The sequence below is a fragment of the Sciurus carolinensis genome, chromosome 17 (assembly GCF_902686445.1).
Source record: "Sciurus carolinensis chromosome 17, mSciCar1.2, whole genome shotgun sequence".
Taxonomy (NCBI): Eukaryota; Metazoa; Chordata; class Mammalia; order Rodentia; family Sciuridae; genus Sciurus; species Sciurus carolinensis.
In genome coordinates, this window is record NC_062229.1 from 43378733 (window position 1) to 43405947 (window position 27215).

At 40.3% G+C, this 27215-nt stretch overlaps 1 protein-coding gene across 4 annotated transcripts in view; it reads left to right on the forward strand.

The window, feature by feature from the left end:
- Thrb (thyroid hormone receptor beta) overlaps positions 1-27215 on the forward strand; it is a 376546-nt gene that overhangs the window by 275463 nt on the left and 73868 nt on the right. For all 4 annotated transcript variants that reach the window (XM_047530284.1, XM_047530280.1, XM_047530281.1 and 1 more), the window contains exon 4: positions 18413-18673. In XM_047530284.1, the coding sequence (XP_047386240.1) occupies positions 18413-18673 (261 nt within the window). The remainder of the gene's footprint in view (positions 1-18412; positions 18674-27215) is intronic.

Below are 27215 nucleotides of genomic sequence, written 5' to 3' on the forward strand. Positions count from 1 at the left end.
ATTAAATACCCTCTTGGGGTATTTGTGCATAAGGCACCACTGGAAATCTGATTGAAGGTTCCAGTAGCCTTTGCTGCCACCCTGCCTCTGCAGTACCTCTAATTTTATTGTTCCTTCTTTTCCAGGCAAGGATTTTCTAAAGCTCTTTTGTGTGTGGTTCTTATCGAGCCTCTTCTCCTAACAGAATTCAGGAGATATTGACAGGTGCCGGGATTGGCTGATCTTTGTTTTCAGGCAGGGGCAGCTGTCTCCATGGTAGTTTTGCTTGCCTTTCCACGTACACAGTGCCTAGCGTGTTTAATTAATAGAGGCCTGGGTAAGAGTCCAGATTTTGAAGATTAAGAATGTTCTTTGCTTCCTGACCCTATCAAACCCCAACACAAAAACTTGCCATTTGCTACCAATCACTTGAATAAAGGCCTTTGATCTCCATGTGCACTGGCCAAGAGGACAAAACTTAGATTGGCTAGGGTTTGGGGCTCCTGGACTTGAGACGGCTTGGCTCGGCCCATTGATAAGTTCATCAAACACACTTCCTAATCAGTGCTTCTCCTTTCCCTCTCTCTCTTTCTCTCTCTTCCAGCTAAGAGTCTGGCCTTTCCCTGTGTCATCCACTCCCAATGTTCACAGCATGACCCATTGCCAGGTGCCCACCCTGCTTTTCTAGAATGCCACTGTTCGCCACTTCTCAGGGGCACATTGGCTTAGAAAGTCTGACAGTTATACTATCATAAAGAATACTATTTGGTCCTCACTAATCAACAGCTGCCTTAATTCTGAGGACAAATTAGAAATACAGAAGACAAGGGCTGCTGGTTCCAGAAACAAGGAAGTTGCTTCCTCTAGGTGAGGGCTGCCTTCACTCAGGTTCACCCCAGACTCTGCTCAGCTCTTCCTGTGTTCCATGAGAGCTACTGGAGGAGCATTTTACTGGGAGACAGCACTGTGTAGGGGGGTCAAGGCGTGGTCTGCTTGTAATTTTTCAAGTAGCCTTGATCAAACCATGCCACCTTTTTGGACCTCCACTGCTTTTTCTATAAATGAAGTGGTTGAACCGATGAGGTCTTAAGGTCCTTTTAGCCCCCACTGCTGTCTGAATTGCACTATCCCATTTACCAGGACCAATTGAGTTAGTTACTGTGCCTCTAAAACTGGGCATGGAATTCTACTACACCTCCGTTTACCATACATATTCCTAGCTGTGGTCAGAAAAACAGTCTGGATGGCAAGGTGACATGATCCGTGGAGTCACCTCGGCATGGGTTAGTCAAGGTAGGATCCCTTTGCTTTACACTTCATAAGCTGGCATAAAGAGCAAACTCTTCCATTTCTAAACCTTAAAATGAGAAGAAATTACTCCACAGTTCATCCTTGCTAATGGATTTGCTCAATCTTTGTCTGCTTCACTTGCTTTAGGTATAAGCCTACACAGCCTGTCACCCAAACATAGTCCCACACCATTCAAGAGAAGAGGCTGAAATTTATGGCAACAAGATATTTTAGACACCTACCCAATGGGTCCTATCCTCTCAAAGCCTCAAGGTCAATATTAGCAGTGCAGAAAGATGAAAATAAGGTTCATACGTATGGCACAGAAAGTTTCATATAGTGTTTCTTCCCTTGCTGGAATGTAATTGTGATCAACACCAAGTGCAAATCATTGCTTGTAAGAAAAGTGTTCATGATGACGTTCCATTGGCACCATGTCACAGATGTGCTTACGTATGTTATGACTTTACAAAGTAAGTGTTGCTTTAGAAATTCCACCATCTGTCTCATCTACCAAAGGGAAGTGTTCATCGTATGGTAGCACCATGGCTAAAAATTCCATCGTTTGGAGCCGACTTTAGGATCTATTAGTGAGTCCCTTAAAATATAAGTGTTCCTGCTAGCACTGAAACCATCAGTTGTACACACCTTTGCATGTATTAATTCAATCAGAGGCTTCCTCCTGAAATCAGTCACACTGATTGGTGGGGAGACAATGATAGTAGGTTAAACAAGGATCTCCAGCACCAAGCAGCTGAAGGTCACCGGAAGAACACTTTGAACCATGGGAAACTCACCTAACAGCTTTGCCTGGGGCAGAGGGGCTCAACTTCCCTGTGGTACCCACTGGACACTCACAGCACACAAACACGTCCTCCAAGTTAGGACCACCAGAATATCACCAAATGTTGCCAGCTATCTCCAGGAAGTCAGAAAACCTGGATGAGGACTGTCAGTCCAGGGGAGCCCCATAGCATGCATGGTAGCTGAGGTTTCTTTATGTGCTTTTGAGCAGATATATGACGTCACTGAATATGCCTCCTATTAGAGCTAATTTTGCAGGAATGGGATTTTTCTTCCAGAGTGGCTTCCCATTTGGCTATTTCCTGTCTCCTTCCCCTTTTCTCATCCTTGAAGACAAATGCAATCCCTGGAATTAACACAGTTGTAGGTGGGGCCTTCAGGAAGTCAGCTGCCCCGTCCTGCCTGGTGCAACAAGTTTGAGTTGGTTGTTGCACCTGCACCTGCACAGCATCCTGAATAAATACAGCGAAAGAAAACATGCAAGTGGGGCATGGCACAGGGAGCTCAGACCACTGGGACAAGGCCATTTGGGTAGTTTGGTTCTTGGTGCAGAAGCTATCGTCAGTAGACATGTTCCAGAACAAACAGGATAATTACTGGCAGCACAGTGTTTTTCCTGCTTTGTATTACTATTTGGTCAGAAAATATCTCAGACCAGAATTTCATAAAGCTGGAAAAATGTTGGTATCTTAAGCTCTGACTCTCTCCCTTCCCCTCTCCAAACTATGCCTTTCAAATTCCTAAGCATCAATGTTCTCATCATGTGTCTCGTTCCCTGGGTGAAATCAGACCAGTCTGTTCATTTGGACAAAATGTCTTGAATACATATCTAAAGAAATGGGCCCTTGGTGCCGTCCTTTTTTCAGAAGAGATTTTTCTTTCTGAAGTGCCATTTCCTGAGGAAATAGGTGAACCTCTCAAAGCCATATTCGAGCTAAGAGGTAACTCAGCCTCAGGAAGTTCCCATTGGCCATCAGGCCTCAGAACCACCTTGAGGAAGTTTCTAGACACAGCCCCTTCCCTCAGATAGGTGCAGTCTCCTCACCTGCAGGGTGTCTCCAGGGATTAGGAAAGCAGCTGCCCAGGACTGTCTGTGGCCTGGAGCTACACCTTCAGCCCCTGTAAATGAAGCTCAGCGCAGCACCTGCCTCTCGGCATTGCCACAGTGAGTGACGAAGCCCGATGTTCACCCTGTCTGCCCATGCTAGGCCCGCTCAGTATCCCAACACGAAATGAAATTATCCTTTCCATCCCCTCTGAATTATTTAGTGACCTTTTAACCTTCCAGATGGGCAGCTGAGAAACAAATCAGGGCTTCGTTACCTTGGCTGTTTTGCTGTTGTCTTCCCAAGTTTTTTGGCCACTTGAAGGCAGAGCCCACACTAACCTTCGTAAAAAGCAGCAGCAGCAGCTGCCAGTTTGGGACACAGAATCCCTCTGTGCACAGCTGTCTCTTGTTTGTTGAGTTTACTGGAAGGAAGAGAAGTTTTAATTAGAAAAACAACTCTCAGTGTTTGAGATATAGAGTGAAAATGTCAGAATTTGAAACGGCATTAAGATTGAGCAATAAATCCTTGTTGTATCCCCAAAAAACATATGCTTTCAACTACAAGATCATGGGACCAAGAACTGGAAGACCTAACCCAGCTCTTGCCCATCTGGGTGACTTTGAGCAAGAATGTAACTTCTCTGGGCCTTATTTTCTCCGTTTCAGACTTCTAAATAATTGTTCTAGTTCATTGAACTTAATTTTTGCCTAGATGATTATCTAGGTCACTGGGCATTGGGTCCCACAAAGAAGTAGGGGTATGGTGTGGTTGGCTAGACCAACTTGGGTTTTAATCTTGACTTTGCCATTTATCCACTGTGTCCTTGGGCAAGTTATTGAACCTCTCTGTGCCCCAGTATCTTCTTATAAAACAATCTACCTCATAGAGTCATTTTGCAGATTAAATGGTACATACTCAGAATAGGTGCCAAGCTTACTACATATATGTTCTTTTATTATTTTGTTGGATGCCTCTAGGAAGGAAAACCTGCCAGAAAAATAAAAAAGATGAAATTTACAATCAGAAATCCCAGTGTTTAGATTTGTCCATTTCATGAACCAAATTTATTAACTATTTAAGAAATAAAAGACATTAAAAGCTTTCCCTTTGAGTTTCTAATGTATCGTCTCTCTAACTATCATCCATTGGATAGCACCACCACCCCCATTTCCTGAATAGGAAACATCATAGATCTAATCTCTATGTAGTAAATATGAAATCCCACCAAAGTGTAGAATGAGTGCCCACACATATCACCAGTTCTGTCTACTTCCCATGTAGACTGTCATCCTGGAACAAAGTGTCTCAAACATCAGTGTGCATGTGAATCACCTGGGTGGGGGACCTTGTTCCAAAGCAACCTCTGACTCACCAATTCTGGGACCAGAAACCCCACCTTGCTAACAAGCTCCCGGGTGCTCATGCCACAAGTCTCCCAGTGACACTTGGGGTAACACAGCTTTAGCTATTTAGAATCATTTGAGGATGAAGGACGCTTGAGGCACACCCAGCCCTAGTTGGGGGAGAGCAGATTGGTGGGGGCAGGCCTGCAGGAGCTCACTCCCCAGCCCCCAGGCTCACCAACTCTAGTTTAAGTAGTTGAAAGGTTATTAGCCAAGAGGATAAGCCAGAGACTAGAAATCCCACCTACTTTTCTTCATTTTCTTGCACTGTGAAAATATCAAAGAACAGCTGGCACCACCCAGTGGGACCCATGTATAGCACCCAGTTATTCCACAGGATGTGTCTGTAGAAGGCAGGGCAATTCTTCCCTCTGTTTCTGCTGTTGGGATGAGATTTGTGAAGTGCAGATGCTAATCCAGACTCTCCCTGGGGAACACTGGATCCCCTGCAGATATCATCCCACGAGGGCCAGTTAATACGTTTCGGGTGTATATAGTAGTATTGAGGGTGTGGCCTTTAAACTTCCCCAAAGTCCTTACTCTCATGGAGTCCTCATATCAAAAAGCCTTCCCTGCTATCAGAAACAAAAATAAGGCAGACATTCTGAATGTGGTAGAACCTCTGCTCCCGAACAAAAAGAAAACCAAGTTTTTCCAGATTGAAATGTTTCTGAAATGAAGGAAATATCTGCAGGGACCTTGATCCTAGGTTTTTGGTTTGTTTTGTTTTGTTTTGTTTTTCCAAAAAGATGGTGGATGATAGGTTCTATGAAAACCCAGAGGAGGAACAACTTATAGATCTATTTGATATACTATTAATACTATATATATTTTTATCTATGTTGTTGATCTCTGGCTGTAATATATTGAAAGACTGTTTTGCTGCTAAGTGATGAGAATTTTACAATGTGATATGTAAAACTGGTCTGATTGATTCATACTTTGCCTTTTATTTGAGAAATTATAAATCTCAAAGTTTATTCTTTATCCACAAATTATATGCCAATCTTACTTTCCAAAGTTAGAAAAGATTCACATACATTTCCTACTTTGGAAAGGGGTATTTAATGTCTGGGAGCATGAAATGGTGTCGGTCTTACCCCCCCCCCCAAAAAAAATGCAGGTTTGGACTGGCAGCAAGAATACACATAATGCTCTGAACTTTTGCACAGGAGAAATATAATCCTGGCAGTAAACATCTGCTCCCTTTTACGTTCATTTGTGGTTCTTTAATATGAATGTTTCTGCAACAGCTGTAGCTTTTCTAATCTCTAAATGGAATCTCTGTGGCCTTTAGAGTAATTACTTCAAAGTTTGAGTCATCTAACCTGAGAATTCTGATTAAACCCAGGAGGAATTATGGGAAACCAAATGACTGTTCCTAGGACAGGGTCCTGTTGTATCCTCCAGGAAGTACTTTCTCCATCCTTGGAGCCTCTGGGTAGTGTTCCCGGGGTCAGCTAGTTCTTAAACAATCAAATAAATGTAAGACATTGCCCATGAATCCAGTTATCACCATGTTTTCACGCAGATGAGTGGGGTTTCCTCTGTTTTTTTCACATTATATCATTTCACTTTTAAACTTGGTTTCAGACTAAACATTAACATAGATTAATGTGCATTCCATTTAAATGTTTCAAACACACACTTTTACAAATTTTTAGTGGTTTTTCTTACTATCAAGAGATGATCGTTCTAGTTTCTGGTTTCGGGATAATGATTTGAGGTTTCTATGTCTATGATGACTGTTGTTCACGAGGATAGTGATTGCCTAATGGAATATACGGGAAAACCAGAGAAGTGGGAGCAGCCAGATAAGGAAAAGATTTGTTTGTCTCTTAGCAGCTCCCAACTCTCGCTCACTTAATGGACTGAGAATCCCTGCCAATGAAATAGGAGAAACCCTCAGTGATAGCAAACTGAAATTCCCTGCACTTAGGGACAGAGAAGTCTAGTCTCAACAAGTAGGAAAATTAATAGGCAAGTGCTCAGGAAAAGAAAGACAAAACCATGTAGCAATTTGAAGGCAGCCTACCTGAACAAAGAGGCTAGTGTTGCAAGACTTTGCATACAGAAGCCGTTTCTGAGGGGGCATTTCATCTAACGGGACAAAGGCTGAATAGGACATCAGTAGACCTTCACTGATAGTCTCAGGAGTGAAGCAGCAGAGTTATTCTTCAGGTGATTAGAATCCCTGACTAGAATACTCCTGCCAGCGTTCAATCCATTCATTTTGTACATGCATACATACAGTATTAATAAAGCTTAACCTCTTTTTAATTTTTCAATTACACAGAAGTAGGATTTTATTATTTTTCTTTCCAAATGCTTGTCATCTTTCTTTAGAGACGTCTGCTCTAGATCTTGAAATAGTCGCTAACACAGTACCTGGAAAGGGGACGGAAGTGAAAGAAGAGAAACTTGGGGGAAATAGTAGCAGTATCAAGGGCAGATAATAAGAAAAGGTGCTTAAATGAATAGCAGGAGGACAGGAGAAGCATAAGGGCAGGGGGGGCAGGGATTCTCTCCCCAACTCTTACTTCCCACGAGGCTGTGGAGGAGAGGAAGGGAATGTGGAAAGATGCTAAGTTTAATTTGATCCCTCTTGAGACAATGGGCACTTATTGATGCTTCAGGCTCTGCCTCAGATGCAAGGGCACAAAACTAAGCAGACCAAGGTCCCAGCTAGCAGGAGCTCACAAATCTAAACAGGTGAACTAATCATTACAGTACATTGTGACACACTCTGAGTGGAAACACAGGACTCGGCTAACTCCTCCCAGACACTCTTATATCCTCAGTGATCTAAATGACAGCCCTAGTACCTATTTCTTGGTTTAGTTGTTTAAGTTAGATGAAGCAATGTACTTAGGATGCTATCTGGCACTCAGTAAGTGCTTAATGAATAGCACTTTTTATTTATGATGCCTAGTCTAGTAGCCTGGCTTAGAGTAAGAACTCCGCAAATGTTAGCTGTTACCATTAGCATTTTTATTATAGGACCTTGTATACAACAACAAATGTGATTTCCTTCCTTTCTCAACCTTCTTACTGCTGATCCCTTTAGAAGCCAACAGCCTGGAAGGCCTTCTCCCCAGCTGGGACCCTTGTCCCCACAGTGCCCCTATGATGGCCAGAACATTCCCTTCCATTTGCAGGTTTCAATTATGGAAACCAAAGCAGTGTGTGGTCTCAACCTTAAGGCCTGAGTCTCCATCCTGGGAATACTAACATACACCAATAAGACCTGAGAAACAATACATGGTTGCATGCTATTACAACAAATAATTTATGTTTTTCAAAGAAAACGGACCTTCTCACAGACTAGAATAATAAGGGAGGGCTGTATGGATAGGACTGGAACTGAGCTGGAAAGGTTCAGAATGTTTGTGTAAGTTGAAAGGGAGCATGGGAATGGATCTTATAGGTGAGAATTGTGAATTTGAACTGCATAATTATCAACAGTGAAAAAGGAAGGGACACACCATGCACTTCCTGTACCTCAGCTCAATGCCAAGCCTTGTAGACATGTTGGCTCCAGTAATCTCCACCCCATCACTGTGAAGTACTTTCTCCAGCAATTTACTAATGAGACTCTGCAAAGCTCTGCAGCCCTTCCATCACAAATCTTGAAAGTAGTGTAGTGAATTCACTTTAAATATAGGCAGTCGTTCGATTTTTCTCTAGTTTGAAGAAGTCTCCCCTTCCTTGCCTTAATATTTTCAATTGCTAAATCTCATGGCATCTATAAGGGCAGCACTCCCCTGCAGAGACCCTAGCAATTAACAATCTAGCGAAGCCCAGTGCCACAGCTTCAGGCTCCCATTGATGGTTCCCAGGTAAGGCAGTGCCATCTTGATTGGATCCAAAGATACTAGGAAACACAAACCAACCACCTGCCCCCTGGGGACCAGCCCTCCCCATCCCAGATGTCCATAGACAGGAAGAAGCCAGCCTCCCAGGGGTCCTGGGAGGAGGATGTGGGGATGCCACTAGCCTCTCTCTGGCGTTCTTGATGGTACTGCTCACCAGACACATGTCTGGGCAGCAAACAATGAGCTAAGCCTATGGTTTAGGCAGAGTGTTCATCAGATGTAAATGCCAGAGTAAAGATAGTCGGTTCACCAGCCTAGGGACCAGGAGGACAAAAATATCTGCTCTGCTCATAGAACATGCCTAAGGCTGTGTACAACACTGATCCCTGGCCAAGCTGCCTTTAGTTGCAGAACTTTGGTGCTAACCAGTTTGGGATAACCCTATCTTGCATGTAGAACATGATGGCTCAGTGAGTAGAAAGTCCTGGATAGATTAAAGATTGTATGTGCTCTGCTCTGCCTCAGGGCCATTAAGATCTGTCTTTATGTCTTCAATTCTTTCCAAATATTTTTGGAGATGCTGTCATGTTAAAATATTGTTCATAGAGTTGTGGTGATTGAGATGAAGAAGTCATTTAGAGTCTAGTAAGAAGGGAAAAGTATGTATATCATTGACATAATACAAGGAGGGCATGGTAGGTCCTTGCCTTACAGAAGAGACATGGCGGGGCTGGGGTTGTGGCTCACGGTTAGAGCGCTTGCCTGGCATGTGTGAGGCCCTGGGTTCAATCCTCAGCACCACATGAAAATAAATAAAGGTAAAAAAAAAAAAAAAAGAGGGAGAGAGAGACATGGCAAATTATAAGGATATTCAGGAGAGAGATTCAAAGAGGTCATTTGCCCCAAACCACAACTAGTACATAGTGAAGCCAGAACTTGAACCTTGAGCAGCAGAGCCACTATCTTACCCACTCTCCTCTCCTTCTAGAAAGCACAATAGCTTTCATTTTCACCAGCAGCTCTGGGAGGACATACTGTCCATGGTAGAAAATACACATTGAATCACCCACGATGATGAGTCCCCCTCAGGACAAACCAGTGACTTTTAAATAAGAAAACAGAGCCTGTACCTGGGAGATAATTTTCTCTTTGCAAAGTTCTGGATTGTCAGGGCACAATAAATATTAATCAGGATATTGTGCTAGGCACTGTATTATAGCAACACAAATAAGGGAATCATAGACTGGTATGTAAACGGTTGTAGCACAAGGTGGAAGGTAGCCGTGGAGCAGGGGAGATACGTGCACAGCATTATGGAAGTTTGGAGGATGGACAGATTGCTTCAAAAAAAGTTTAAATAATGATCTAGAAAGCTAATGAAGTACCACACTGTTTTCATTATTATTATGTATTAAAATACATTATTATATATTTCAGCCACCAAGTGAATCAAGCCAGGTGTGATGAAAGGCCAACCTTAAAGGAAATGCCCGCTTTCCCAAAATCCCTCTTCCCAGCCTTTCCCAACAGCCTGGAAGCCACCTTTAGAGACTCATTCCCTGGGCCATAACCCAATGCTTTCCAGGCATACTCTTTAAAACACAATCTCTGCTGGTAGGTAGCTTGTCTCAGGTCCTCAGCCATTAACATAGGGGCATGAGGTCCTTTACCAAACTCCTTCCTCTCAGGAATGCTCTTTAAAAGCCATGTTTACCTTTTCCCCCACATCCTTGCCAGCACTTATTGTTGCTTGTATTCTTGATCATTGCCATTCTGACTGGAGTGAGATAAAATCTTAGAGTAGTTTTGATTTGCATTTCTCTAATTACTAGAGGTGTTGAATATTTTTTTACATATTTGTTGATGGATTGTGTATTTTCTTCTGTGAAGAGTCTGCACAGTTCCTTAGCCCATTTATTGATTAGGTTATTTGGTTTTTTGGTGTTACGTTTTTTGAGTTCTTTATATATCCTGGAGATTAGTGCTCTAAGTTGCATGTAGTGAAGATTTTCTCCCACTCTGTAGGCTCTCTCTTCATGCTATTGATTGTTTCCTTTGCTGAGCAGTTTTTAGTTTTAATCCATCCCATTTATTGATTCTTGACGTACACTCATGCATTGCTGGTGGGACTGCAAATTGGTGCAATCACTCTAGAAAGCCATATGGTGATTCCCTAGAAAACTTGGAATGGAACCCGCTATCCTACTCCTCAGTCTATACCCAAATGACTTAAAATCCAGCACACTACAGCAGCGCAGTCACATCAATGTTTAAAGCAGCTCAATTCACAATAACTAAACTGTGGAACCAACCTAGACGCCCTTCAATAGATGAGTGGATCAAGAAACTGTGGCATAAATACACAATGGAATATTACTCAGTCTTAAAGGAGAATAAAATTATGACATTTGCAGGTAAACGGATGGAGCTAGAGAATATCATGCTAAGCAAAATAAGCCTATCCCCGAAAACCAAAGGCCAAATGTTTTCTCTGGTATGTGGATGCTGATCCATAATGGGGAAGGAGAGATAAGGAAAGAATGGAGTAACTTTGGATTTGGCAGAAGGGAGTGAGGGAAGGGAAGGGGAAGTGGCATGGGGGTGGAAAATATGGTGGAATAAGATGGACATCATTTCCCTATGTACATGTATGACCACACAAATAGTATAACTCTACATCATGTACAATCAGAGAAATGAAAAGTTGTGCTCCAATTGTGTACAATGAATTGAAATGCATTCTGCTGTCTTGTATAACTAATTAGAACAAATAAATTTTGTTTAAAAAATAAAGCTATGTTTAGAGGAGACTTGAGTTTGAAGGGAGAGGCAAGAAAAGGAGAGGTAATTCGGATGCATAAATTAAAATTATATTCTTACTGAATGCTTAAAATATACCAGACACTGTCCCAAGACCTTTTTTGTATTAACTTATTTAATTATCAAAACAATAGTATGACCAGGCATGGTGGTGCACATCTGTAATCTCAGTGACTAGGAAGGCTGAGGCAAGAGGATCACAAGTTCAAAGCCAGCCTCAGCAATTTAAAAGACCCTAAGCAACTCAGTGAGACCCTGTTTCTAAATAAAATACTAAAAAATAAAAGACTTTGGATGTGGCTCAATGGTTAAGTGCCCTGGGTTCAAATCCCAGTACCAAAAAAACAAAACAAAACAAAAATAGTATATTCCACCATTTTTAAAAAATTTTTGCATTTGTTTTAATTAGTTATACATGAAAGTAGAATGCACTTTGATACATCATACATAATGGAGTATAACTTCTTATTCTGGTTATACATGATGTAGAAACCCACCAGTCATACAGTTATATATGTACATGGGTAATAATGTCTGATTCATTCTATTCTACCCACCCCACACCCCCTCCCCTCCCTTCACTCCCCTCTACTTTAGTCTACCTAATCTAAAGTAACTCTATTCTTCCCTAGCACCCCCCATTGTGAATTAGTATCCACATATCAGAAAAAACATTCAGCCTTTGGTTTTTGGAATTGGCTTATTTTGCTTAGCATAGCATGATATTCTCCAGCTCCATCATTTACCTGCGAATGCCATAATTTCATTCTTTAAGGCTGAGTAATATTCCATCATATATATATATATATATATATATGTATGTATATGTATATATGTATATATATACACACACACACACACACAGACACCACTTTTTTTAATCCATTCATCTGTTGAAGGGCCCCTAGGTTGGTTCCATAGTTTAGCTATTGTGAATTGAGCTGCTATAATCATTGATGTGACTGTACCACTGTAATATGCTTATTTTAAGTCCTTTGGGTATAAACTGAGAAGTGGGATAGCTGGGTCAAATGGTGGTTCCATTCCAAGTTTTCTGAGGACTTTCCATACTGCTTTCCATGATGGTTGTACCAATCTGCAGTTCCACTAGCAACATATGGGTGTACCTTTTTCCCCACATCCTCACCAACATTTATTGTTTTTTGTATTCTTGATAATTGCCATTCTGACTGGGGTGAAGTGAAATCTTAGAGTAGTTTTGATTTGAATTTCTCTAATTGCTAAAGATATTGAACATTTTTATATATTTGTTAATCAGTTGTATTTCTTCTTCTGTGAAGTGTCTGTCCAGTTTCTTAGCTCATTTATTGATTGGGCTATTTTTGGGGGAAAGCGTTAAGTTTTTTGAGTTCTTTTTATATATCCTGGAGATTAATGCTCTATCAGAAAACTTACATCTCCAGATTTCCAGAATTAAGTCTGTTTTTATTTCCTCTCCCCTCTAATAAATCTCTTTAAGGATACCAAAAAAAAAAAAAAGGGGGGGGGGGCTTTGTCAAAAGACCTGTAGTCTAGAGCAAAGCTTAGAATCTTGGCAACTATAAGCAACTTTAACTCAACTCTGGGAGGTCAGGTTGTAGAGTCACAGACCTGGGTTTGAGTCTAGGCTGTGAATAGCCATGTCACTTTCTAAACTTAGTTTCTTTCCACTCATGTAAAATGGGGATAAGAATTAAGCCTGTCAAGCACCTACCCTGTGTAAGGTTCTCTTTCCAGTGCTAGACACATAGCAATGACCATGACAGAGCTGGTCCCTGTTCCACTGTGCTTGCATTTCTAGTGAAGGCAGACCAGGAAGTCCCCCTTGGTCATGAGTCTTATGGAGAACATAAGGTAAGAAGAGGATCTATAGAGAATGGTTAGGGAACTGGTCAGGAAAGTTCTCTCCAAAACCTCACTATGGGCAGCTAGTTACATAAGAATATGGAAAGGGGCACTCAGGATTCTAGGAAAAAGCTTCTGCAAAGACTCTGGTGGGAATGAGCTTCCCATGTTAGAAGCCCCTGCAGCTGGAGGGTAAAGAGCTAGGGACAGAGCCATGGAAGAAAAGTTCAGCTTCACATGACTGAACAGGAGAGGCAAGGATAGCCCAGAGCCTGGAGGGTCACAGTAGGCCCTGAGAACTTTATTCCAAAATTGACGGGAAGTCATCAGAAGATTTTAAGCAGCAGAGAAATATACTCTGATTTAGACTCTTAAAAGCTCCCTCTGGCTGTTTCGTGGACAATGGATTGTAGGATTAAAAGAAAACACAGGGAAAACTGTTAGGAATATGTTAATAATGGGATAATTAAGTGTGGCAATAAGTATCATTTCTAAAGAACTTTCCAAGTACTAATCAGTGGTTGTTTATTAATAGGTCAACTGCTACTAATTAAATAAGGTCCATAATGACAACATGTCTGTTAATGGCACAAAAGATAAGAAAGAACAGATGAGGCACTGATCTGAATTTTTGGTTGTCAATCAAGCCATATATTCCTATGGACATCCCTAATGTTTGTGAAGATGAAGAAGAGTGCTTAACTCAGTACTGGCCCACGGGAAATACTCATCCAGACTTTAGTCTCCTAAACAACTTGGCTATAAAAATAAAAATCAGTTGATATGTACATAGTCTGAGAAATCATCCAAGACTCAACCTTTGCAGTTGGAGTAAAACATTTTAATAGAAATTCGAGATGTCATACTGAAGAGTCTGATGCTAAACCCTGATAATTCAACATGTTCCCGGGGTTTGAAAAGCATATTATGTGCACATCCCCCTAATATAATCTGGGATCACAGTACCTAATATAAGTGGCTCTTTTTTTGTACTGGGTATTGATCTCAGGGGCACCTAACCATTGAGCCACATCCTCAGCCCTTTTATGTTTTTTATTTTGAGACAGGATCTCACTAAGTTGCCAAGATTGGCTTTGAACTTGCAGTTCCTCCTGCCTCAGCCTCCCAAGTCACTGGGATCACAGGCATGCATACCATGCTTGGCTTCAATGGCCTTTTAATGCAAGCTGAACCCACTTATAATGAGCACTGGGAAAGCCCAGCCTACTCCTCTCATCCTTTCTGATCATTTTATCATAATCCTATTTCCTTTGCTTTAGCTCTTTTCCAAAGTATCAGCTTGCTATTATGTCCTGAAATGCATGAATATTTTAATATAATTCCCCTTTTTGATGGACAGACTTATTTTCTATCATCTTTAGTGGAATTTCCAGAGATAAGATGCAGGCAATTATGTTAATGAGATTTACATTTATTTCTTTTTATAAAAGACCCTTTGGACCAGCGTTGTGTCATTCAATGCCATTAAAGTGATGGTTCTCACATTCATTTGTGTCTAAACTCCCTTGAGACACACAAGTTAATGTGCTACCTTTAGTAGCAGTTCACATGTTCCTATTGAGTTAATTTCTTATTTAAATTAATTTGCATCACAACTCATGGATTAAATTGGTTAGTTATCTTGGTGTCTAGAATCTGAAGTGTTAAAAACCAGATGTTAGCTGAGCTCAATTAAAGAGCAGAGTGTTCACACTTCATGTGAATAACAATATTATTTCTAGCATCCCCTTTTTAATCATTAATTCTAATACTGTGTGCATTGTATCCCAGATAATGCTCAGAACACTATTTTTGAATAAATATATATGAATTTATTGGACTTAGTAATATCCAATTAACTTTTAATGTGTCCCCCAAACAATTGATGAATTTTTGAATGATAATGCAAATTTTACTCTGAGACTATGTAAAACATTAGCCTGTGGAGATTACACACATATCCAAAATCTGCCAATAATTGATTTTCTTCCCTTAAATTTATCTTAACCCTGTGGCTCTCAAACTCTTTTGATGTCACAATCACCTAGAGAACTAAGCAGATATATACATGCCCAGGCCCCAACCCAAGTCAAAAAGTCAGGTCTTCAGTGTTAATAAATAGTGTCTCAGGTGGTTCTGATGAACACCAAAGTCTGAGAACCACTGACTTAACTTTTGGTCTGCTAGTCCTTCTAAAATGAAATATCCCATTGGTGTGAACTTTGGGGGAACCAAAGTTTGGGCACTTAATGTAGTAATAGCCAAAATTTCCTGAAAACCATTATTCCCTACATGTGTGTATACATGTATATGTGGAGGTAACTTGTAGTATATATATGTATATATGGAGGTAGGTATATATGTACATGTGGAGGTAACTTGTAGTTCTATGAACAAAACACCCAGTAGATAAAACTTAAGGGGCCTGTGTAAAAAGTGTCTCATTCTTTCTTGAGAATGGAATAAGAATTGCATGTGTCCCCATTCTGGAGAGAATAAGAATCAAGAATCCTTTTAAAATAAATCTGTTAAGTTTTCCCATGACCCAACCCCAACTTCTCAGTCTCCATGTTTCCCAGCAGTACCTCAACCAATAAACCTGCCAGTTAAGCAACTGAATATCATTATTGTGAATGTAATTACAGGCAGTAATTATGAGCTTGTAAATTCCTCCCATGAATACAGTTCTTTTCCCAAACCATCTGAAGCTCTTTTCTTAGGAAAGTGGGAAGCAATCCTCTCCCTTGCCCCACTCCAAACGTAGCCTCCCTTGCTTAGCAGAAACTCCTTGCTGGCCCCAGGGTCATGCAAAGCAAACTTTAATGGCTGTGCTATAAGGCGGAGTGCCCCCTTGGGGTGCAGGGCTTTTCAGCATCTTTCACGTGAAGTTTCACTAGGGAGCAGTGACAGCCCAGTTTGGTTGTATTTCTTCATCTCTGCTGGGACTGGGGCATTGGTACCAAATTTTAAGAATCATTGCAGAAGAAATCAAATCGTGGAGCTTTGCAGAATAATGTGAGAATTTTAACATTATTTCAGTTGAACTTTACAGGGTGCAATCTCTAAGGATTTAGAGTCTCTGAAAATAAAGTAGGCACTGTAGAAACATGCATGGGTCAGAAGGCTTCCCCATGTCTGTAGGATAAAATGAATCTCTTCAGGCCCAGAATTAACCCTTGCGTTCAGTCACTTTATATTTTGTTCATGAAAACCTTAAACCTTCCTGGAAAATAAGTGCTTGAAAGAGTTCTACATAGATATGTTTAGCTTGAAATGCATGCAGTCTGCCAAGATCCCTATCTGTTGTTTCATTTTAATGGATAGTGAGAATAAGTAATTGCACTAGTAGCTAGTTGAAAAGTGGAAGAACTGAGTGCAGAAGAAAGTTCCCCTATTTATGTAACTTACCTGATACACTGCCTCACATGGCCCTTTGCAAAGAGTCAAATTTCAGAGCTCCTCTCTGAATAAGATTAAATACTACACCCAGTCGTTAGTATGGTGTATGACATTTTTAAAGAAGACACTGCTTACAAGCCACATGAACTACTTCAAACCATAGCATTTCCATTAACTATAACAAAGAAATCAGGTGCTGATTATGCCTTTGTTATCATTGTTGTTGTTCATGGACATCTCCTGGAGTAGAAGTAGGATGTGCACGGGTATCAGAATAACATGAAAATTCAGAAGAGCCAATACAACTTCCAAAAGTGACTAGGAGAAGTTGATACTTTTAGAGAAGCTAACCTGATCAACCTCACCTGAAGACATCTGGTGGCATTAAGAGAGGGTGCTGATTTCACTTAGCATGATAGTCTCCAGTTCCATCCATTTACCAGCAAATGCCATAATTTCATTCTTAGTTATGGCTGAATAATATTCCAGTGCAACCACAAGAATGGGAAGTTATACCCCATGTATGTATAATATGTCAAAATATACTCTACTGTCACGTATATCTAAAAAGAACAAAAACACGATACCTCAAAAAAAGAGTAGGTGTTTATAAAAACCTTAAGCATTTTTAATCCTTTTATTAAATAATTTGAATTTCTTTTAAATGTTTGAAAGCTTAAAGTTCTATATTGAGCACAGGTCAAATAGATTTGTCTCTAAAAGCACCAGAACCTTTTGGTAATTTGGGCATAAAAGAAACTTTATGTATGAATTATAGTTATAGTCTTTCAATCACCGTATATAACCACTTTAAGAGGAGGACTCTTTATATTTTTTTTCTAATTTTGACAAATAGTAGCATAAGAATTTCTAGAAATGTGGATGACCAGATAGATCATATTTTTAAAATATATATAATATACATATATCTGTGGAGAGGTGCATATGTATATATGTATGAATGTGTGTGTGTATATATATATATATAGCATACATGTATCTTTGAATATGTACACAGATTTATGTGTATTTTTGAATATGTATAATTTATATCTATAAATATCTGTGTATATACATAGATATACATACTTGATTAATTTTGCTCTGTACTTTATATTTGTATAAAGATATTAAAAGAGAGAAAAACTGCAACCAGGGAAGATTAATATAAGAAATTCTTTATTATATTATCCTATTTTTTTTCCATTTTCTAGGGGGTAGACCCTCATGTCCCTATAAATTGAATAGAAAAAAATATATAATAAACATAAATAATTAACCACCCCGTACAGCTGCCAAAGAGATTTTGGGCTCATCGTTCTATTATTAGGCCGCAGCTAAAGTACTAAATGCTTCATTTCACCTGATCTCTTTGCCAATTTGGAACTACACTGAAGTCATTTACAAAACTTATATTTGAAAGGTCCAATTCTGTTTTTCATTTTTCTTCCCTGTCGACCCCAACCATCAGGCTAGAAGGTGGTAAGAACAGAGTTGTCACTCTGTGTGGCCACGTGAGTGCATCTCACTTAAGTAACCAGGTGTCCCTCAGGTCAGCCTGTGATAAAACCCAAGTCAAACAAGGCTGAGTCCTGGATGTTTTATGTCCTGAGGATCTGACCTAAGGTCATGGCCGGCCCTGATTTGATTCTCGAGACCTCAAATGGTCATGTAAGCAGTGACATAAATTGGTGTAAACTTGCTCTTGGGCCATTGCTGTGGAAGTGGGACTGGAGAAAGTACAGCCCTGCCCGGGTGGAATAAATGTCCTTCTAGGCACTGGGCATAAGCAGGAGGCGTGTTGATTACTCCGACGGCAACCTAGCTATGGTGGCTAGATGCCCAAGGCTGACGAATTCTGCATCATGTCACTGCCTTCAAGTGGAGGTGCATGTGAATACTGTCAGCCCCAAAGAATTGAGAAACAGCTTGCCTTCCAAAACTCTGCATCTCAGCAAAGCCTTAACAATGCCAACAGCTTGTCATCTCGTGTTTTTCAACCCCCCAGAAAATGGCCTTCCAGCCTGGGACAAACCGAAGCACTGTCCAGACCGGGAAGAGGACTGGAAGCTAGTAGGAATGTCCGAAGCCTGCCTACACAGGAAGAGCCATTCAGAGAGGCGCGGCACCCTGAAAAATGAGCAGGCGTCCCCACATCTCATCCAGGCCACTTGGACGAGCTCAATATTCCACCTGGACCATGACGATGTGAACGACCAGAGCATCTCAAGTGCCCAGACCTTCCAGACAGAAGAGAAGAAATGCAAAGGTAAATTGATTTTTTGGAAACCACTTCTATTTTTTTTTTTTTTTTTTTTTTTTTTTTTTATGGTGCTGGGGATTGAACCCAGAGCCTTGTGCATGCGAGGCAAGCACTCTACCAACTGAGCTATCTCCCCAGCCCTATTGTATATTTCTGTACAGGAAAAATAATCTCCCCTGTAGCTGTGTACTCAGTCTCCATTTCCTCCAATGCACAGTATCCAACATGTTCAGTTTCATGTTGTGTTGGGACGCGCAGAGAGAAGACATTTCTGTTTCTTGAATTAGCAGAAGAAGTGTGGGTAGCTTGGACTTTCATTCTGTTTTTGGACCTGAGTAGAAACAGACCGTTGCCTGTGTAAGTGCTTGCTTTGCCGTGTGTGTATGCGCCTGGGTACACACGCGCGTGTGTTTCTTTTCCCAATTGTGCCAGTGGCTAACAGGATTTCAGTGTCTGCCTTTAACCTACATAGACAATTCATGCTCAATGGAGAGGTTTTAAGTTGTTGTCCTTTACTCATTAAATCCTATGTCATCATCCTGAACAGAGAGATTATGGTGTTAGGAGGTTGTCACCTCATAAGAAAAAAAAATAGTTAAACTGGCCTAAGTTCCTGATTGCATGAGATTTAGATGTTCTTTACCTCACATCGCCTCCACCCTGACAGATGTCTTGGTGCTGATCGCTTTATTGTCTTAGGGCTCCCCAAAACCTTTGCTTCTTAAATCAGTTTGCATCTTTAAGTGTCCAAGAAATCAATTTGTGTCTTTAAATGTCCAAGTTCATGAGATTACGTATTCTTTCCAATTTAGTGTTTTTTTTTTTAAAGGTTCTTTTGGTTTATTTAAGAATTATTACTTTTTGTAAAGATTGTGTGTTTGAAAATCTTACCATCATATACCAATATATAATAATGAAAATTTGCAAAGACTTCTACCTAAAAGCTATTAAGTGATTTGCCAACTATCTTACCTTGAACATAAACACACAATTTATCATTTCTGTAAAAGAGCTAAGGTGGTTAGTTTTTCTGAAAACACTTTGAGAGCTCTTTGTAGCTACCAGTTTACCTGGGAAATTGAGTGTGCAGATTGCTTCAGTTGAAAATAGGGTTATCCAAAGATAGCAGTTAAATAGTTATGAGCTCTGGTTCAAGTATAGTCAAAACTGTACATGTTCCTTTTGGAAAGGTTTGTGTTTGAATTGTCTTTCGTATTTATTACTCAGGAGATTTGAGAAATGCAAGGGATACTTAGAAAAAGGCAAAATAAAGTTTTTCAAAGGAGTCAGGATTTAAGACATTGTGTTTTTGTGTCTGTGTGTGTGTGCGCGAGCGAGATCACACACATGTACATTCGTTTCAAATACACTTGAAACGAAATACACATTTAGTCAGCATTTGTGACCAAGTTATGTCTTCAAATTTTATAGGCTTCATTGAAACTAAGTCAGTCCTTGGTTGAGAGTGAAATGTCAACAGTACTGTAGTGTCCTTATGATTTAAGGACCTCATGAGCTAGATCTGATTCATTTGCAACTGGCCCCCACATTCATTTGTTCATAGGATTCATCTCTATGTCTCTATCATTCATGAGAAATCTTGGCCTCAGGTGCCTAGAGTTCCCAACATTACACTTCTCAGTCTGTTAGTACCTTAAAAGCAAGGCAAACTGGGTAGAGTGGCACGTGCCTGTAATTCCAGCTAGTCAAGAGGCTCAGGTAGGAGGATGTCAAGTTCGAGTCACCCCAGATAACTTTGCAGGATCCTGTCTCAAAAAAAAAAAAAAAAAAAAAAAACTGTTTTTAAGAGGTCTGGGGATGTAGCTCTGTAGCAAAGCACTTGCCTAGCAGGCACAGGGCTCTGGATTCAGAAAAAAAACAAAAAACAAAAGGAAATAGTTTCTGGATACAAGACCCAAAGTAGAGACAGTGGCTAAGGCCACAACTTTTTCAGACTGACATATTGGTGCTAGAATCCTAGCCTTCCACTTTCTGTCCTTGAGCAAACGTACAAGATTGTTGATAGAATTAAATAAGATAATGTATTTAAGCATTTGGCATATTACCTGATACACAGTGCTGTCCTAATAGCAACTACCTTCATTCCTGTGAGCATTATTAGCTGTGCATCATTAAATTACATAACTTCCTTGAACTGTATTGTGTGCCTAGTAAGGAATGGAGTAAGGGAAGAATTATAGATGAGTATGGGGTGGGGCATGATCTTTGAAGCTTAGAGTATTCTTTTTGCTCTCGTTCACAGAAAGTAGAAGAATTGTTCCACAAGAAAATATAATTCAGTTATTGAAGAGCATCTTCATGATTCTAGTAGTAAAAGACAAACAACTAAGGCAGATTTTCCTGTGGTTTCCAGAGGCATGAGGCAATGCCCTGGTTCACCATGAAGGACCACCAGGAAATCTACGTCATTATGGCCCAAGAATTTTACAAACTAAACGTGTTTATTCACAGTGGACAACTGTATTTAGTGATATACCAGTGAAGCCAAGAAAACAAAGTGATTAGTCTGTCTTTTCTCTTTGAACTAGGTTCTCCTTCATCTGCTCTGATTATCTGCTGTGCCTATATAGTCACTGTGAGGCAAGTGCTATTTGATGCTCATTTATGCTGGGCATTTATTTCCTGACTGACTATCCTACCCCAGAGTATCCTTGATATCTCATTCCTGGACTGCTATTCCATGCACTCATCCTTCAGTGTTCTTTGAGGGCCTACTATGTGCAGGATACTGCCCCTGATGTCCAAGCATGAAGAAATAGCAGTAGGATCAAAAGGACATCCAACTAACCTTATCTCAAGGACCCTGAATGTAACTGATAATAACCCAATGGCCATGACCAATACAAAAAGATAAGTTCGTGGTACAGGATCTAAAATAATAATTTGACTGCTTGAGGTTGCATAAACCCATCTCCTAAACCAATAATTCTGCCAGGCTCAGAGTGCATCTCTAAGCATGGCTTGTAGACTGGTACCCCTGTGCAAATGGTTGATTACTACTCTTCACTGCTGTCTGTACAGAACCAAGAGTAGGCTTTAGGAATTTTTATAGTATTTTAGCATTGCCATCCACATCCAAATGCATGATCAGTGGATTCATCTTGCTGAGCAGGGCATAGCTGGGTGTTGTCAAATTTACCTGGTCACGTGTGGCCAGAGTTATGTAAAAGTTTTATGCAAGTAGAACCATGGTCCATAATGGACCAGATTTTTTTAATGATCTTTCACTTCAAATTGTTTATGATGTATTGATTTATATTTATATTACTCTTCAATGTTTTTCCTTTAGGCTTCTTTTGGTATGTATCACTTGGCTGTGAATACTGCTTTTATTTTAATTTGCTGCCTATGCTCTTTTTCTGCTGCCGTCATCCTAAGTGATTAACACATTTGACTAGAATGAGAGCTCTTACACTCTGCTCCAGAACCCACCATCCAAATCTGCTCTAGGAGCAGAGGCTATTCCAACCAGAAGCCAGTCACCCCTTCCATTCCCCACCCCACCTCTACCCACCCACATGGAATCTCCCTGGAGTTTATGTCACAATTTGAACTGATCTACCTGCACAGAGGAGGACTATATCCGACTCGTTGACCATTCCCAGAGTCTGAGATGATATATTCAGTGTTCAAAGTGTGGTCCACCTATCAACGGCACTACCACCTGCAACTTGTTGGGAATCAGACTCTGAATTAGAAGCTCTGGAGAGGTGACTTTTAAAACCCCTGTATCAAGAAGTGCTTGAGAATACTCATTCTCTGAACAGGAAAGAGTCTGCCACCTCGTGGGCACTTAGGGAATGTGCATTTTCTTCCCTTCCCTGTTGCACCTGGGGAGTCTCTTGAAAGGCTTCATTCTAGATGGAGCCTTCCTTTAGACCTGGCTCTCCTTACTTGCAGCTGGAAGGTCTGCTTCATCATTTCTCCTGGTAACACATCTCTCTGGGACTTGAGCCCTTCTGAGAATCACACACTTTGATTGGGACCCTGATCCTTCCCTGAATTCTTACAAGGCTTCTCCCTTGTACCTTTTCACACCCCCCTAGACTTGTCTCCTAGAACCAGTTCCATGAAGGTGGGCCCTAAAGAAATGGGTGGACTCCCAGAGCTGGACCTAACCAGTACCAGCAAATCCAGACAGTCAAACCTCTATAGTTTGATGTTTGTCCTTGATGTCAATGAGGGACCTTCCTGAAACACTGAAACCCAGTGGGAGAAACAAGACAGAGACTGGCCCACCTCCGTGCAGTATCAGAAGGATAACACCAATCTAGTGAGCCCACTGAAATTTCTCTGTAGATCTACCCTGCGCTTAAGACATATGTTTTAAAATGAGTCTCACATACCCAAGGAAGCCAAAAGAAAGTAGCCAACATAATTTTAATAATAAGCTATATTCTCTCATTATAAAAGCCCTATATGTTCTTTGCAGAAAAAAATAAAAAGTTCCATAACTATAAATTATAAATAATATTTAAAACTCATTTGTAATTCCACCCCCCAAGAACAAGCACTGTTATTTTATTTCAGTCCTTGCTGTGCAAATCTATTTTTCACAAACTTAAGATCATATTAGGCATACCACTTTTCACCTTTTAAGGTTAAATTTTAAGCTTTGAATGCTTAATAATACATCATGAACATTTTCCCATATTATTCTGACTTTTATTCTAAATTCTGACTTTTATTGGCTATAGATTATTCTTGCTTGTAGATGTACCATAATTTATTAAACCAGGTCCCAAGACAGACAAGTTAAAGTGATTTTTTAAAACAATATCTATGTCAGCAAAGGGACAGACTATTAACTCACGCTCTTCATAAAGAGAAAAAAAAATGAATCAAATCAATGATGACAATTTTAAATGATGTACAATTCTCACTTACTAAAATAACAAAGTGCTCTAAAAATTGGAGACATAAATGCAAGTCTTTGTGTGCATTATAATCCTTCAAGTTAGACATCGCATTTCAGCAGGAGATTGCTATCTTTGTCCTTAAGTAAAACACAAGGACATCTTCAGGCGAGTATTTCAGAAGGTAGAGGATTAAAAAGCTTGAGCCCTTCCACCAGCACTACCATCTGCTCCATCCATCTCTGCTCTCCACCCTGCCCCTATTCACCATATATCAGGATCTGAGTCCCTGCTGAGAGGGGCAGTGATTGATGTACCTCAAGGGCATCTGTGAGCCTAGAGTGATCAACAGGAGAATAAGGGCTGTCTACCAGCTTCTGGCATATGGCAGACTTGATCATTCACCCTATAAGTAGACCAGGGCAGCCAGAAATAGAAGGGCAAAAAAGGAAAGAGAAGTTGTTAGCTAGCATAGAGAGGAAGGGGAATATCAGAAAGAGAACAATGTTAAAGGAAATAAAATATTAAAAATGCAAGACTCTGTTCCATTGAACTCCAGTTTCAACGAGATGCAGCATGGAGCCGTGGGTGGGCCACCATGACTCTCCAACATCAACTTAGCTGTGTCTATGGTACCTTAAGGTGCAGATTTGATTTTGCCATCTCTCTTGGAATACCCTACCACATAGAAACACTCCCACAAGGGCGTGAAGATATGTTCAGAAGTGTTATTTGCACTTTGTTTTTGTCACTGATAAATCGGAAACCATCTAAATGTCTATCTATCCATGGGAGAACATTCAAATAAAGTATGGTATATCTAAAGCATCCACCAGAAAAAGAAATTAACTTATTCTGAAAAAGAGGTGGTTTTAGGAATACTTAATATAAGCAAGCATTCATTTAGAATAATGTGATCCCATCTATAGTTTTAAAAGTCTGTATCGTCATATGTGCACAAACGTGCATAGCAAAAGTTCCCAGGTACACAGCTAACTTGTTCCAGTAGATGCCTTCAAAAGTATAGGGTAGATGCCAATATTAATTCCATATACAACTGTATTCAAAAAAATTTTACAAGAGTATATTCTTGAATAATGTGTAATTTTTTTTAAATAGTAAGATGATATGCTTTCCAGTCAGATAGTTTAGTTGATTTCTTGCTCTTTTATTCACCAGTTCAGGGTAAATTTTTAACCCCTCTGGCCCTCAGCCCACTTTGTTTTAAATGGGGTGATTAGATCCAGCTTTCAGATTTGTCGTAAAGATAAAGGATAATGTGTGTAAAGAAAGATAATACATGTAAAGCACCCAACGTAGTGACAGGCACTCACTGGAAGCTGAATAAATGATAACTATTCTTAGAATATAAACAAGCCCTTAACCTTGTGCCCCCTCCTCCAGTTTTTGCTGCCCTTTCTGACCTTGAATTATAGTGTAGGACTCTGTCATGATAAACAGAGGCAAAACAAAACATCACAATTGGATAGAAGCATAAACACTTGAAAGAGCCCATAGCAACGACCAAAGTATTTTTTTAAACCTCTTTTAAAAATTTAAATAACAAATCACCAAAAATAGGAAGGAGCTGAACTAGAATTCAAATTCAGACAGTCTGGCTCCAGTGTCAGATCACTTTGTAATGATAGTCTCCTACGATCCTATGGAATCTGGAGCTACAGGGTAAATACAGATCTACTTCCAGGAGAAAGGCCTGGGCAGCCCCTCCGCCATGATAGGAACAGTAAGGTTCCACACACAGCTGCTCACACAGTCTGGGATCATATTCTAGTACTGCCCCTTGCCAGCCAATGAACCTTGGGCAAGTCACTTAGCCTATTGGAGCCTCAGTTTTCTCATCTATAAAAGGGGAACCTTCTTTCCTAGAATCATGCAAAGAAATAAGCCCTTAGAGAATTTCATAAAGCCCAGTGAGTGCTCAATAGATGGAAGTTATTACTGTAATAATGAAGCATGAAAAGACCATGATGAGCAGATGGGATATTAGGAGTGCCAAATACTCCTATGAGAATAACCACTAAGTGCATACTGACAGGAGTAGAGTTTCTTCAGAAAGAAATACTATGGATGAAGGGGTGTGATACCAGAACCCAAACCCTTGAGACTTCCAAGAGGTAGTTTTCAGACAAAATCAGGTAGAAGTGGATGACTGCCCCATTGAACTTGTATTGAAGTGATTTGGGGAGGGTCAGCCTCACAAAGACATTGGGGGTGACTGCTGGAATGCAAAGCCTTTCCCTCCCCAAGAATTTCTCTTCCAAGTTGCTCTGAAAGTCTATAATTGTACCATCGCCCTTTCTCTGTGGTCTTTCAAGGTGTAAACTTCCTGGCTGGATATCTTATGAAGTCACTAGAATTTCCGATAGATGGAATGGATAAGATTCCTTCTTTCCTTGATGGGGTCCAAGAAAAGCAAAGGGATGAGTGGGCATGGAAGGAGGCCATGATCAGGGCCAGGATAGCAGGAGATGGGAGAAAGAGAAAATAAGAAGCAGGACTTCCAAGTAGCACTGTACAGATTGCAGGTTGTGGACTGTACAACAGGTGTGACATTTTCCCCAGAGTCAAGGCTGTGATTTGGTACTCTGAAGATAAATGTCAAATGCCATTGCTTGACAAGGGATGACCCTGAACACAGATTGAATCTACAGAGCAGTTCCAATCAGATTTAGACAAATGTGTGCAAGGGGTATGGATCAGGAGCCATTCAGATAGTCTAAGTATCCTCAGGTTACAGAGCTGGCCTACTCTCTAAAATCTTAGGAATGTTGTCCAGGACTTAGCCAACACACAGGGAGCATTTAGAACAGATGAACACAGTTTGGTTCTTACCTTTATTGTTACTTCCAGTGGAACTCTAGCCCCATGACATTTGTCATTATTGGCTTACACAAGGAACTTGACTTTATTAAAGTACTGCCTCTTAAAATACAGAACCATCCACAAATGTGACTGTTTAATTCAATTATCTACATTATGAAATCCTTGGCATTTGAGTTAGATTACTGTGTGTGGGTTGATGGTTTATTAGTCTAGATGGCAATATGCTCTGAGCAGCAGATTTTAACCCCACTACCCATAATTGTCCCATAATGCTCAGCTGTAAAGGCCATACTATTTTAAGTCAAGCCTGAGAACTAATGAAAAGATACTTATTGGGCTCTATTTGACTAGCTCTGGAAAGAACTTCTTATAATAAACCTAACATAGAAAACTAAAGGTCAAAACTGTGTAAGTAAAAGAAGCTACTGCCCTTTAAGAGGGAAAAAATACATGTTAATTTTTTGCAACACTTTCAATTGAATGGGTTTCCAAGGAAACGGGCATCTGCAGTGGGTTCATCCCACTTAATATTTATGACCAGACATAGGGATTAATGTTCCCTTATCCTTTCCTGATCACACATGATATGGCCACTCTGAACTTTGTTTTGTAGTGATCATTCTAGGCCTGTGTTTTCTTTCTTTCCCCGCAAAAGGAATTGAATGTCCACCCTTTGATGCTTTTCTAAAGCTTTGCGTTATCAAGACTATAAGTCAAATGATCACCACTAAAATGTTAAGAATAATATACAAATCAATTTTCCTCGAATGAGAACATTGTTTTACTGCAAATCTGCTTAGTTTTGGGATAGTTTCTAAGAGCTGAAC